Source organism: Chelmon rostratus, chromosome 19 (assembly GCF_017976325.1).
Source record: "Chelmon rostratus isolate fCheRos1 chromosome 19, fCheRos1.pri, whole genome shotgun sequence".
Classification (NCBI taxonomy): Eukaryota; Metazoa; Chordata; class Actinopteri; order Chaetodontiformes; family Chaetodontidae; genus Chelmon; species Chelmon rostratus.
In genome coordinates, this window is record NC_055676.1 from 3,461,451 (window position 1) to 3,475,018 (window position 13,568).

Genomic DNA, 13,568 nt, shown 5'->3' on the forward strand with positions numbered 1-13,568 from the left:
TCTTTGAATTATTTCATTGGCTTGATTCTGTAAGATGAATCATGGTGCCCTCTAGGTGAATGGATTTCTGCTGTAACATATTGGGTTTTTACTGTGTGTACAGTATATGCAGGGTTGTACATGCACACATTTTCCCTTCTTCGTGCAACCTGGTGGTACAATTAACAGCCGTGGAGCTGTAAGCACCGTCCAGGATGCTGTGAACTGCTACCAGTGCCACATTCGCTGGTTCCCACAGAAAGCAGTCATGACGCACATCCCTTTGAAAAAGGATTGTGTTTTATTTACAGTGATTTTCTTCAGAATTACAATACAAATGAGTTATAGACCAACTCTCCACAGATGGAGAATTCATTCAGAGATTGAGGAGGTCAGCTGGAGGCTGTGTGCATGTGTATGTGTGTTTGTGTGAGTGTGTGTCTGTGACAACAGAGCTATGTGGCAGCTTTGGCAGAGGGAAAGTCCTGGATGTATCTGCAGCCTCGTCTTCCTCTTCTTCTCATTCTCGCCTTGGTTCTCCTGCTCAGTGACTCTCTCCTTTCTTTCCCACAACCTGCATGGCAACAAAACAGAACAATGCATGAGTACAGCACACGTACAAACAAACCTGAATGTACATGAATGAAGTTTGTCGCGACTGGTCCATACTCTTTTGAAGTCGTTCATGTTGGTCGCCTGTACTGGAGTGCCTATGAATGTCAGGTAGTTGATTTTTGTTGTCTCCTCATCTCCTTGGTTTGACTTGACAAACATCTGGTGACAAAACCAAAATACAAATACCATCAGTAAACATGCTGAACCCTCAATTGTTTTTTAAGCTTTTTTTAAGCACTAAATGGCTTTGCTGGCACCATATCAGCATCATAGACATGCAGTAGTGGATGATCAGGACCCACTGCATCAAGCGGCAACAGAATCCCTGGTAGAAAGTTAACCTGGGACTAAAAACATTTCCCCTCGGAGTACTCAAATATTATCGACAAAATATTCTGAAAGTATCAACAGTAGAAGTACTGCAGAATGGCCCCTGTTACACTAACATGTATCAGGATCATTATTATTTATATTAGCATTAAGCAGTACTTTCATGCTGTGGCTGAGGTGGTGCTAGTTTTAGCTACATATACTGGTGGGTACTCTAATCTACAACAAACCGTCATAGTTTCTAAAGTGATCATATGTTTTGTATGCAAAACTGGAGTGGAGTACTGCACTGAGTATTTTCAGTGCTAACCAAGTCAGAAATTATTCTAGGGATGGTCTAAAAAAATGGCTTCAAATATGGTTTACATGTCAAGTCGTGTCATTTACAAGTCAAACACCAATTTGCTGTATTTTAAGGTTAGAAAGTGTAAACACAAACTTTATTCAATAGATTTGAAATTCAATATGACACTCTGTTTCGAGACAAACTATGGTTATGTTTCAGCAGTAATGTTGGTGATCTGGTCCTTACCGTAACACTCTGTACGTTCTGAAACTTGACGTAGCGCAGAGGAATCAAACCTTCATCTTTGTAGTCTTCCTCTGACAAATCCAGAGCCTGAGTGGCTTCGCTCCGCTCGGCGTCGTCAAAACCCATCGACCAAGGCAGATTGATGAACAACTTCACCACCTTAGGGGCATGGGCTGATACAGAAGAGGACCAGGAAGAAGGAGGATGAAGAAAGAAGGGAGGGAAGGAACAGAGGACGGAGCAAAGGACAGGATGTTAGTTATCATGGAACTTAAATTGATTTTTATTGCAAGACCTCCAGGTGAGAGATTGAGATTAATGACTGAAGTGCAGAGCAGCCTGAACAACTCACTGAAGTCTGAGGACAGTATCTTCATAGAGAAGAGCTTCACAGGCTGGTTGAAGGCGATAGTTATCAGCAACTAGATGAGATTTAAGGACAGAAACATGTTAGACAAATGACCATATCCCACAGGTAAACTGAGAAAGCACAGTCAGCTGCCAGGGGGCTGAAATGTTCAAAAGTTCACCCTCTGATGTGGGGCTGCATATCAAACCCGTCAAATGCTGAAAGTTGGTATCAACTTGTGTTGAAACTATGTTTATTATATCTCAAAGCAAGGTATCAAGAAAAGGCATATGAAAGGTGTCACATTTGCAACTGACTGCTCGCTAATCACCTCCCCCAAACTGACTGTCCAATCATAGCTTAGCCGGTGCTACAGGGAACAGCGCAATTGTCAAGCTTTGGTTTTCCCTACATGTTGAGCGACACTCCTTTATGCTATTTTAGGGCACTTCACACCCACCGTTTGTTTGTTCTGAGTCGAATCTGTTGTGGTGGTCAACTCGGTGTGTTTTCCGCTTAGTATGGTTTCTTTTCGCAAAGAGTAAAATCCAAGCAAACCAAAATTCACTACAAGCCATGTGAGAATGTTTGCATCTCTAATGGGTCAGATGTGTCTGTGGCGTGAGGAAGAAGGCCCTGGAGGAAGTCCACTGGCTAAGCACAACATACTATAATTCACTAGTCTTGCTTCATTCTCCGGTTTGTTGCCAGAACTGTTAAATTTGCTCCCACTATGCAAAGCACAGCTGGCTACGATGGAGAGGTCGGCAGAGTGGAGAATTCGGGATAGAGTTTACGGGCAAACTTGTGGGTCTGGAGATTGCGGAAAAATTTGATAATGGTTAGAGTTAACAGCTCGTACCTGTTCATCACAGTCAGACTCCAGGTAGGAGTCGTCTTTGATTAAGCAGCTATCGAAGCCACAGTCGTCACTCTCATTGAGGCACTCGCATCCGGCTTTGTTGACAAATGGCATGAGGTCCATCTGAAAACAACGCAAACAGAACAAAATCAACTTCCGTACTGCCTTCCCTGCTTCCGACTTCATGACACTGATTATATGTTTTCTCATCTTTTTCTTTACGATAACATTTCTTCCTCTCTACAGGGCTGAGGAGGTTCATACCTGGGCTGCGACCAAAAAGGCTGCTTATAGAGTAATGCAAAACAAATGCAAGAATAGTGGTGGACTGTTTTAGAAAGCTTAATATTAAATCCTGGACACACACAACTGAAGGTCTTTAACAGAGAGCTGTCAGGAACATTGTCCACTCACGTATCCCTTTGGAATGTCGGAGTCCTCACTGTTCCCTGGGTCGTTCTCTATATGCTGTTTGATCTTCTCCTCCAGACCTGCAGCGTCCGCCCCCTGATACTGATCCACCCGAACCCGGTTCCTGAAGAACAAGAAAGTTGGTGTGGCTGAGATGTTGTTGGCTGCCGCTGTCGCCTGAGAAAGAGAGAAAAGGAATGGTAAAATTAGACTTGGAAACTTGGTTGGTTTAAAACTGTGCTGGATCTCCAGGCTAGCAGCTTCTTTCTAATTCTTTACCAGCATCTCTCGACTGACTTCTGATTAGTTCATGTCTCTGTCTCAACAAGATCATTTTCTATTGCTTTGACTCTGCAACACCCAGAAAGCAATTGGATTGGATTTGTTTTGAGACAAAAAAACAAAACACTCTTTGACAGATAGAGTAATAGACATATTACATATTAGCAGTCAAAATAGGTGTGTTACATGACATCAATTTAGCGTAACTGTTTTAAGATCATTTAATATGGGCAAGTCACCACAAAGGTATTGAAAATTAGTTTTCTGTAACTCAAACAGTAATTTATTGATGGTTTAAAAATAGTACAATAAATGTTAATATCAACACTACAACTGGGCTTTCAGAAGAAATTACTGTTATTCTTGAATCTTTGTCTAGGTGTGTCGAAACTGATGATAACCACGTGGTGGGTGTTGCATATTAGACTTACCTGACAGACGTGAACATCTACTTCAAGGAAGACGACCTGTGGGTACTTGTTACTCAACATGTTGAAAGCTGGAGCTATTCTGACACAGGACCGACACCTGAGGAGGTAGAGGAAGAGTGTGTTAGTGATCTGTTCTGGTCTCTCAAGAAACCATTTGTCAATTAATCAACAAGTCTATTAACTTAAACAAACTGACAACATTTAAATTTTTTTTCTGTTGTTGATAAAGTGAAAAGCTAAAATTAAGATAGTTTCAAGTTCTTAAATGTGAGGATTGTCTGCCCATGGCTGCTTTACATCATAGCAAACTCAACATTTTGAGGTTTCTGCACTGTTTCCACAACTGACTGTTTATCAGGTAAAAAATATGAAACAAAACTAAGAATCTGACCACGTATATACTGTCATTACAGCTTTTAGTCTCTGACACTCTCAGTGCTATGGTTGTACTGTACTGGTTACAGCCTGACCAATACTGGGTTTTGGACCCATACATTTAACAAATCTTGACAATTAAAAATTTACTTTACAGTGCTCTCTCCTGGACAGACTATGTAATTGAGACATTGTTCCTTAATTAAAGATGCCTATTGCATTTCTGTCCTGACATTATTGGCTGATGTGTTGGTTAACACAAAAAAAAATCTGCAAAATCAACCCCACAGACCTTTCGGTTAAACAGTGTTAATGTTTCACACTTCAACTACTTCCCAAGAGCTACTGCTGTACTGCAGCGTCTCCTCCAGTATTACTGTAAATCTTTCTCATTTTATAAAATACATACAGCAGCTACATGTTCTAAGGTTTTGCTAGTATGTTATGCTTCATTCAACCTATATATATAAACATTTCGTTTAATAAACGGCCATCAACGTTTACCAGAATTTAAAATTACATCTTGAAACTGCTTTCTCTGTCTAACTCTCATACATTCCACAAGGTATTTAATCTATTAACATTATTACTTGCTACCAAGGAAATTCAGAAAAAAAATCTAATTTTAGAAACTGTAAACAGAGTAAGTATTTTCCACGTGTCAATTCTCCAAACTGTCACTGGTTTGCTGTCATTTCATGCAAGTTATCATCCCTTCAGACACATATCAAAACCTCGTACCAAATACAGTCAGAGAGTCAGCAATAAAGGCACAACGTCAGAGGAACTGGCTACAGTGGGAAGTGAAATAACACATTTTTTTTAATCATTTATAGCTACATTGCTGGCATCGCTGCTACTTTTTCCTGGTGACGATGGCAGACTAAAAGTGTTGGCCCATTCTCTATTTGATTAACCAACACACCATTAGATTTTAGAACGCCTCGACAGCCAAGTTTCTGTAATACTGCTAAGTCATTGTAAGCAACACAGCTAGTTAGCTAACGATAGCATGCTAACCTAGCATTCCCAGCAATTAAATCTACTCCTGTCACATAACTTTGCAATTCATTTCGTGCCAGCTACCCAAACAGTTAAACTACTATTTGTTTCAAGCCTTATGTTGAAAGGAGAGAGTAGCGTGCTAAGCCCAGCTAGCCGCGCGGCCTCGAAGCCGATTTGGTAAGCTTACACAGCCATTGTGAACTTTACCACGGCGAGCCTGGAGCCGGCGGCCGCTAGCTCCGGCTGGAAGTCCGGGTCGCTCCCGATCACTTTAACACCGACCATGGTAAAGTTTGCGACCGTGGTACGAGCTGGTTACCCTTGTGATGTTCAGGTCAGGAAACTGAGCAACCTAACAAATATAAAGTCTTGTGTTTTTAGCTTTCTTTCAGTGTGTTAGCTATCCAACTGTCCTATTTTCGAGCCACACTACAGGTACAGTGAGCTGCTTGAGGATGTGGACTCCTGATTGGCCAACAAACAACAGGAAAGGCGTGGTTTTTCCTTCTTCTTCTGTGATTTTTGGCAGTTTAGGTGCTTCTACGCGTTTTACTGCCCTCCAGAGGATAAAGAAAAATCAACATTTCTAAAACAGGAAACCCCAAGAATTACAATTTTCTACATTCCAACTCTCTTAAATTGCGCCCACGTTTTCCTCACTTTCGTTTTTTTCCTCGCGTCTTAGTTTATCCCATTGAGGCTGCATCGTGAGAGGCAACGGGCTGTTCTTATTTCTCGACTTTAAGCCTCCTCGTCTCCTCTCTCGTCAGTCCTCCTGCCTGTGACCATCCCTGCCTTTGACCTGGAAATCGATCTCAGCACGCCATCTTGAAGGCTGTCCCAGTTCCTACATCGCTTGTCATGTCAGTTTCCTTTCCTTGCCTCCTCTCCTCACGTCCTAGTCCCTCTCACCTGAGATGCGAGTGCAGGCGAGGAAGGAAACGAGGAGAGAGGAGGGAGGAGTCGAGGCAACGGGCATGCAACAAAATGAGACATTCTGGGTGCCATAATTTAAAACGATTTCAATTAAATATGACTTATTTTAATAAGTCATCTTTTTATATAACACCCACACAATGCACAGATATAGCCTTTACGGTATGTCTCTTATTGCCTGCAGTACTAAATGTTTGTATGAAAAGTACTTCAAATAAAGAGGAGCATATATTGTTCAATATATATGATTGGTTGATATGCATAAAAACACATTCATGTCTATCTATACAAGTGTGTGTGTGTGTTTATATAGATGTATTTATTTATGTTTTTGTTGTTGAATGTTGGCTGAACCCACTTCAACTGCTAAAATCATGATGACTACAAGAGTATCTGCTAACGTCAAAATATTAATAGCAACACGAATGTTCTCTTGCATTCAGCTTTATTTCATTTTGTCATATTTATCCATTATGTAGGCTGCAAAAGTCTCTCCAAAAGTATAATCCTGTAAGGACAGTTGCAGCTGAGGCTGTAGGTGACATTTGAGATCAGTCTGATCAGCTGCAGCATCCAATCAATTACTGACATCCAGTAAGGGGTCTGGTTCCCCAATTCCACATGCCCTGGTTGTTTCCAGTAACATGTCTTCTCTCCCCAGACCACCACAACAAAGTGCCACCCTGGGACTGGGGCTTTGTTTTGCTTGTGCTCTGCCCGCTGATTTGAAGAGAGCGTCACAGGAGATGTAGGCTGTTTTGAGCCATGTGGGGACATAAAATATCTCTGCTTCTGCAGCTTCAGTTAGACTATTCTTCTCCTGTCTCTCACAAGTCCCCTTACCTAAAGGCTGACACCAGGTCAGATCAAATGAACCAGGCTCTCGGTTTCAAGCAAGGTCTCCATAATCATTCTGTGATCTTGAGAAAACAAAAGTTGTTTTCTCGCGATAATCTTATCTTGAGAAATCATGCTCTTGTTGTCTCGACATATATTCAAATGTTATCATGCGAAAACAAGCTTTGTTATCTCAAGATAATTAAATAATTAACTTGTGATCTTGACATAATGCCATTAAACATTAAATATATATTAATATATCCAACAATCTAATATATGATCATATATACTATAAAATATATCATAGATTACATATCAAAATTGAAGCAATAGTTAATTTAAACATAAGATACTTGTGCTCAAAAAGAGGATTCATTCTCAGTGAAGAACCTTGGAGCTCTAATCTGCCTCTATACCTGCCAAAGAGCAGTGATTCCTAACACGTCTCAGGGGGTCATCAGGTGGAAACCTCCCTTCAACAGTGTTTCGCCTACTTAGTCCCACTACACCTCCAGGAGGTTAGGCAGTGAACTCCGGCGTCCCAGAGTCACCCCCCCTAGTGCCAGTTCACACTGCTCCTACACAATCCAAACAGCACCGCCACGTTCAACTGACCCAGAGATGCTCCAGGCAGTGGCCAGTACCGATGCTACCATTTAACTATTGCTAATGCTAATGCTAACCGCTAGGAAGAACAGAAGAAGACAATACAGTTCCGATGCTACCATTTAGCTAATGTTACGTGCTAACCGCTACCTGCTAAGAGGAACAGAAGAAGACAATAAAGCTAGATTCACCTATACTGTTAATGTTAATTGCTAGCTACCAATACTAACTGCTAAGATACTATCGTACTCTCACCGCTTTAGCTATTGTTAGCTGCTACAATGCTACCACAGGCCTAGATGCCACATGTAACTGCTGATTGCCACACTACCATCATCTACCCCTGCCTCTCACCAACTGCACCAAGAAAAAGCGGGGTGGGAATACAAACCCTGGTTCGGGTAGGGGATGGAAAATAAAGAGGTAGAGTCAAAAGATGAAAGTAGGGATTGGATACAGACCCTTGTTCGGGTAGGGGGTGGAAAATTTAGAGGGTGCTGAAGGTGGAGGCCTAAACCACAGACTAGATTTAACAGCCTCTTCTAACATTTCCTTCAAGAAGCAGCAAACCCTACCATTTCCTTCAAAAAGCAAACAGAGCAGGAAAACAAACCCTAACATTTCCTTCAAGAAGCAAACAAAACAGGAAAACAACCAAAAAGATCAAAAAACAAGCCAACTCTGTATCTTACCACGCAAACTCACCTGAACAGGCCGCATGGTCCCAAAGAGAGACTCTAGCTGGCCACACCCCCACCTTATCTAAACTTCCTGGATCTCTTCCTATTGGCAGCGCGAGAAGATGGGGCGGGGAAAGCAGAGCAGAGGAGAGGTGTCTTGTTCAGACTTTAACCTCTTCTCTTGCCGGGTTAGGCATGCATGTCCTCTGCCCCCTCCCCCCTCCCTCACTGTCCCTATTTCACCCCCCAACTACTATTATTTCTCCTGATCCATATCCACTGACTAGACCTAGCAGCCTCATCTGACATCTCCCTCACTGTCTTTCTTAAATTTTGCCCATGCACTCCCAGCTCCCTCAACAGTGAAACAGCTGACCCTGCAACAAAACCTCTACACCCCACTTCAACCGGACAGACCCTGGTCTTCCATCCCCTCTGCTCAGATTCTGTCTTTAAATCTGCATACTTAGTCTTCTTCCTTTCATAAGCTGCCTCCACTGAATTTTCCCAAGGGACTGTTAACTCAATAAAATACACAGTCTTTTTACTCATGGACCATAAGACAATGTCTGGCCTCAGATTACTATAAACTATTTCCTGGGGCACAACTAGCTTTCCTCCCAAGTCGACCTGCATTTGCCAATCATCAGCCCCTACCAGGCAGCCACCTACCTGCTTTCTCCCTGACTTAGCAGCTTTATTTTTCTCCCCCTCTCGAACAAACTGCACATCTAACCTCTCCTTTCTAGAACTTCCAGAATTCACCTGCTTCCTTCTCTCCTCAATGCCTGCGGCTAAGCTTCTCAGCACCTGATTATGCCGCCATGTATACCGGCCTTGTGATAAGCTAATTCTACAACCTGACAAAATGTGCTTTAAACTTGCTGTACCTGAGCAGAGTGGGCACGATTGATCGCCCTGTACCCAGAGACTTAGGTTCTGCGGGGTTGGCAACACATCGTATGTCGCCCCTATCAGAAATTTAATACGGCCTTCCTCCATATTCCACAGGTCCCTCCAACTAAGTTTCCTCTTCTCAACACCTTCCCAATTCAACCATTGTCCCTGTTTGGCTTGACCAACTGCTTTTGCCCCTCTTAACAACTCCTCCTGTCTACGCACCTGTTCCACTACAAGCTTTCTTTTCTCCTTTAGACCTGCTTTATTCCACACTGGTTTGCCTGGGCCAAGCCCCAAGCCTCCCCGGCCAAATTGAACATTTCCTACTATTTCTGCATGCCTAAGAGCTGCCTCTGCCTCCTGCACTGCTGCCCTTGGGTTCCATTTCCTCCCCCCAGAAGGGTTCGGAACCACATTGCTAACTAACATGTCCTTACTCCCAGATAATAAAAGTTCTGTCCTAACCTTAGTGCATTTAAACTCCTCTGTTAGACTGGATACTGGCAGCTGAAGCATTCCTTTCCCATACAAAGCTACATTGCTTAAGCACCTGGGAGCACCCAACCATTTTCTAATATAAGAGCTAACTAGCCTTTCCATTCTCTCTGCTACAGATAATGGGACTTCATATACTGACATTGGCCACATTAACCTAGGATACAAGCCAAACTGCAAGCACCACAACCTCAGTTTTCCTGGGAGCCCTGATTTATCTATTCTCTCCAGCCCTTCTGCAACATCCTTTCTAAATTGCACAACCTGTTCAACATCATTCAGGTCCACATTGTACCACCGTCCTAGACTCTTAACTGATTTCTCCCTAATTGTTGGGATTTCCTCACCATCTATAGCAAACTTTCTATCACTTACTTTCCCTCTGTATATTGAAATACTCCTTGACTTACTAGGCTTAATCTTCATACTAGCCCACTTGAGATTCTGATTGACTTTATCTAACAACCTCCTTGTACATGGCATTGTTGAAGTTAGCAGTGTCATATCATCCATATAAGCCCTAATTGGTGGAAGACGCATTCCATTCTGCCGTCTCTCTCCACCTACGACCCACTTGGAAGCCCTAATAATTACCTCCATAGCCATTGTGAAAGCTAGCGGGGACACTGTACATCCTGCCATAATACCAACCTCCAATCTTTGCCAGCCTGTTGTGAGCTCTGCGATACTTGCACACAGTCTGATGTCTTGGAAATATGCTTTCACCAAGTTAACGACTATCTCCGGCACTTTAAAGTAGTCAAAGGAACTCCAAATAAGGTTATGTGGCACTGACCCAAACGCATTAGCCAGATCTAAAAATACAACATTCAAGTCTCTTTTCTCCCTCTTAGCTGTCTGAATCTGATGCCAAATCATGCTAGTATGCTCTAAGCATCCCGCAAATCCTGGTATCCCTGCTTTTTGCACTGTCATATCTATCATACCATTCCCTTCTAAGTATTTAGCCAGCCTCTGTGCTACGATACTAAAGAAAATCGTTCCCTCAACATTTAGGAGAGAAATCATCCGAAACTGGCTAAGGTCCGATGACTCCTTCTCCTTAGGGATGAAGACACCTCCTGCCCTGCGCCATGCTCTTGGAATACTTTGTTTCTCCCAAACTATTCTCAGGTATCTCCATAGTGTCCTTAAGATGCCAGGTGCACTCTTATAGACACGGTAGGGGACTCCATTAGGCCCTGGGGCCGAAGAAGCCTTTGCACGCCTAACCACCTCCACCACTTCTCTCCACCTAGGTGGGCTCACATCCATCTCCTGCTCCACTTCCCCTAATGGTGGCATGTCAGGTGGAAGACCTATGTTCCTATTCTCCTTTGAATCTGAATACGTCGACTTCAAATACTGTTCAATCTCTGATTTCGTTGCCTTAAGTTGCCCTCCTTTTTCTTGATTAAACAAGCCTTTCACAAAATTAAAGGGGTTCCTAAAAAATGCTGACCTTGCACGTTCCTTCTTCTTTCTCTTCTCCCTAAGGTGTTCTGCCCTTCTGAGTACTGCTAACCTGCTTCTCAGTTCCTCCTGCAACACCTTAATTCCCTCCCTTTCTTCTTCTGTCGCCTTCCTCCACTGCTTTCTTAACTGCCTCCTTTCCTTTACTAACTTCTCTATTTCTCTTTGCCGCCTAGACTTGCCGACCTGCACCCTCTCGCCTTTCCTTTTGACAAGCACCCCAAATCTCTCTCGACCATAGGAGTAGATCACATCTCCAATTTTATCCAATTTCTCCACTACATCTCCTCTAAGCCTGCTTAATATGACTGATAAATCTCTATCAACTGCCTCCCACTCTTTGCTATCATTAGCCCTCGGCCACTTAACTCTAGCTTTCTGCTCCATGCTTCTCTCCTTGGCTGGCCTGTTGCCCTCAACACCAACTGCATCCCCTCTCCGTACCTCCTCCTCTCCAGGGATAGTGTTACTGATATCCTGCGAACTGTGGTTTTCTACCTGTCGCTGGACTTCATCCGACTGATTCGACTGACTTCTCAAGAAATACTGGTCGATGCGGCCACTCTGCCCTTCCACCGCTAAACACTTCCTCCTTCCCTGATGAGTTCTAAGGCCTCGGATTGATGTTATCTTCTGCCAGCCACATGGGCAAACTTGAAGCTTCTTATCCTCTGCTGCACAACTTTTGCTCTCCTTAGTTGCCTTCCCTGTCACCTGAGTACTGCTACCTCTGGCCCTAAGAGATGGGTCCGTGCCCCCATCCCTCACTGAGTCATGTATCCAAGGCATAGTCATATCCGTTATCCTGTTCGTTACCATGCAATCCACCTGTGAGTCATCTTCCACCCCTGCTCTCGCTGACTCTTGGGGTATTTTCCTTATATTGGTTGTAGCTAAGTCTGGTTGTAGCAAGGTTAAGGCTTGCCACTGCTGCCATGGGTTGCTAGCCCATACCAGCACCTGTGGGGTCTTTTCCCTCCTGTCAGCTGTCTTTCCAAGCAGTCACATGGTCTTTCCCTTGTTGTCAGCTGCTCTATTCACAACAGTCACTAGCCAAGCTAGTTGTGAGTTAATTTAAACACAAGATACTTGTGCTCAAAAAGAGGATTCATTCTCAGTGAAGAACCTTGGAGCTCTAATCTGCCTCTATACCTGCCAAAGAGCAGTGATTCCTAACACGTCTCAGGGGGTCATCAGGTGGAAACCTCCCTTCAACAGTGTTTCGCCTACTTAGTCCCACTACACCTCCAGGAGGTTAGGCAGTGAACTCCGGCGTCCCAGAGTCACCCCCCCTAGTGCCAGTTCACACTGCTCCTACACAATCCAAACAGCACCGCCACGTTCAACTGACCCAGAGATGCTCCAGGTAGTGGCCAGTACCGATGCTACCATTTAACTATTGCTAATGCTAATGCTAACCGCTAGGAAGAACAGAAGAAGACAATACAGTTCCGATGCTACCATTTAGCTAATGTTACGTGCTAACCGCTACCTGCTAAGAGGAACAGAAGAAGACAATAAAGCTAGATTCACCTATACTGTTAATGTTAATTGCTAGCTACCAATACTAACTGCTAAGATACTATCGTACTCTCACCGCTTTAGCTATTGTTAGCTGCTACAATGCTACCACAGGCCTAGATGCCACATGTAACTGCTGATTGCCACACTACCATCATCTACCCCTGCCTCTCACCAACTGCACCAAGAAAAAGCGGGGTGGGAATACAAACCCTGGTTCGGGTAGGGGATGGAAAATAAAGAGGTAGAGTCAAAAGATGAAAGTAGGGATTGGATACAGACCCTTGTTCGGGTAGGGGGTGGAAAATTTAGAGGGTGCTGAAGGTGGAGGCCTAAACCACAGACTAGATTTAACAGCCTCTTCTAACAGACTGATACTGATATGGCCTGATTTTTGATTTTTTTCCCCCGTATTTCCCATAATGCAACTTTCAGTAGACCCCCCTGTCTGGTAAATGCCCATGTTGTTGAAACTTCACACCTCCAGGCTTTGATGCAGGGTTTCTGTTGAAAGGGAAAAAAAAAAGTCTTATAGGTCCAGTGTGTTGGAATTAGTGCCATCTAGTGGTGAATATTTCAATTACATGTAAATGTTCCAGCTAATCTTATTATATAAATTCAATCTAAGTAATTTAGATATGAATAAATTAAGTTGATGCAAATGTATACATAATCTTTATGAATTCATTCAATTAATACATTTAAATGTAAGGGGAACTTCTAAATAAAGATAATTTTTTCAGGCATTATACATGAAAGTAGCGTATTTCAAATTGGTTATTTTAACTCTTGTAAGAAATAACAAACAACGCATATATGCACAGTTCTGAAAGCTTGATTGCAAAATCCAACTAGTACAAACATGGACAGGCCAAGCAACAACTTCCAGCAATCACACAGCAGCAGCAGCAGCAGTGAGGCTTCACTCACCTCAGAACAACTTGCA

At 43.1% G+C, this 13,568-nt stretch overlaps 1 protein-coding gene across 2 annotated transcripts; it reads right to left on the bottom strand.

Annotated features, from left to right (window-relative positions):
* Nucleotides 1–244: 244 nt before the first annotated feature.
* Nucleotides 245–5,620, bottom strand: txnl1 (thioredoxin-like 1). 2 transcript variants are annotated; one of them, XM_041960244.1, is made up of 8 exons: nucleotides 5,379–5,620; nucleotides 3,792–3,888; nucleotides 3,082–3,255; nucleotides 2,668–2,790; nucleotides 1,809–1,878; nucleotides 1,457–1,629; nucleotides 649–753; nucleotides 245–553 (listed from the first exon to the last, which is right to left on the bottom strand). In XM_041960244.1, exons 2-8 carry the CDS (start codon nucleotides 3,849–3,851, stop codon nucleotides 524–526), a joined length of 735 nt encoding a protein of 244 aa, XP_041816178.1. In that variant the 5' UTR covers nucleotides 3,852–3,888; nucleotides 5,379–5,620; the 3' UTR covers nucleotides 245–523. The 2 variants fall into 2 exon arrangements, with proteins under 2 accessions (XP_041816178.1, XP_041816177.1); XM_041960243.1 differs by having other exon boundaries at nucleotides 5,359–5,620.
* Between the last annotated feature and the right edge of the window lie 7,948 nt (nucleotides 5,621–13,568).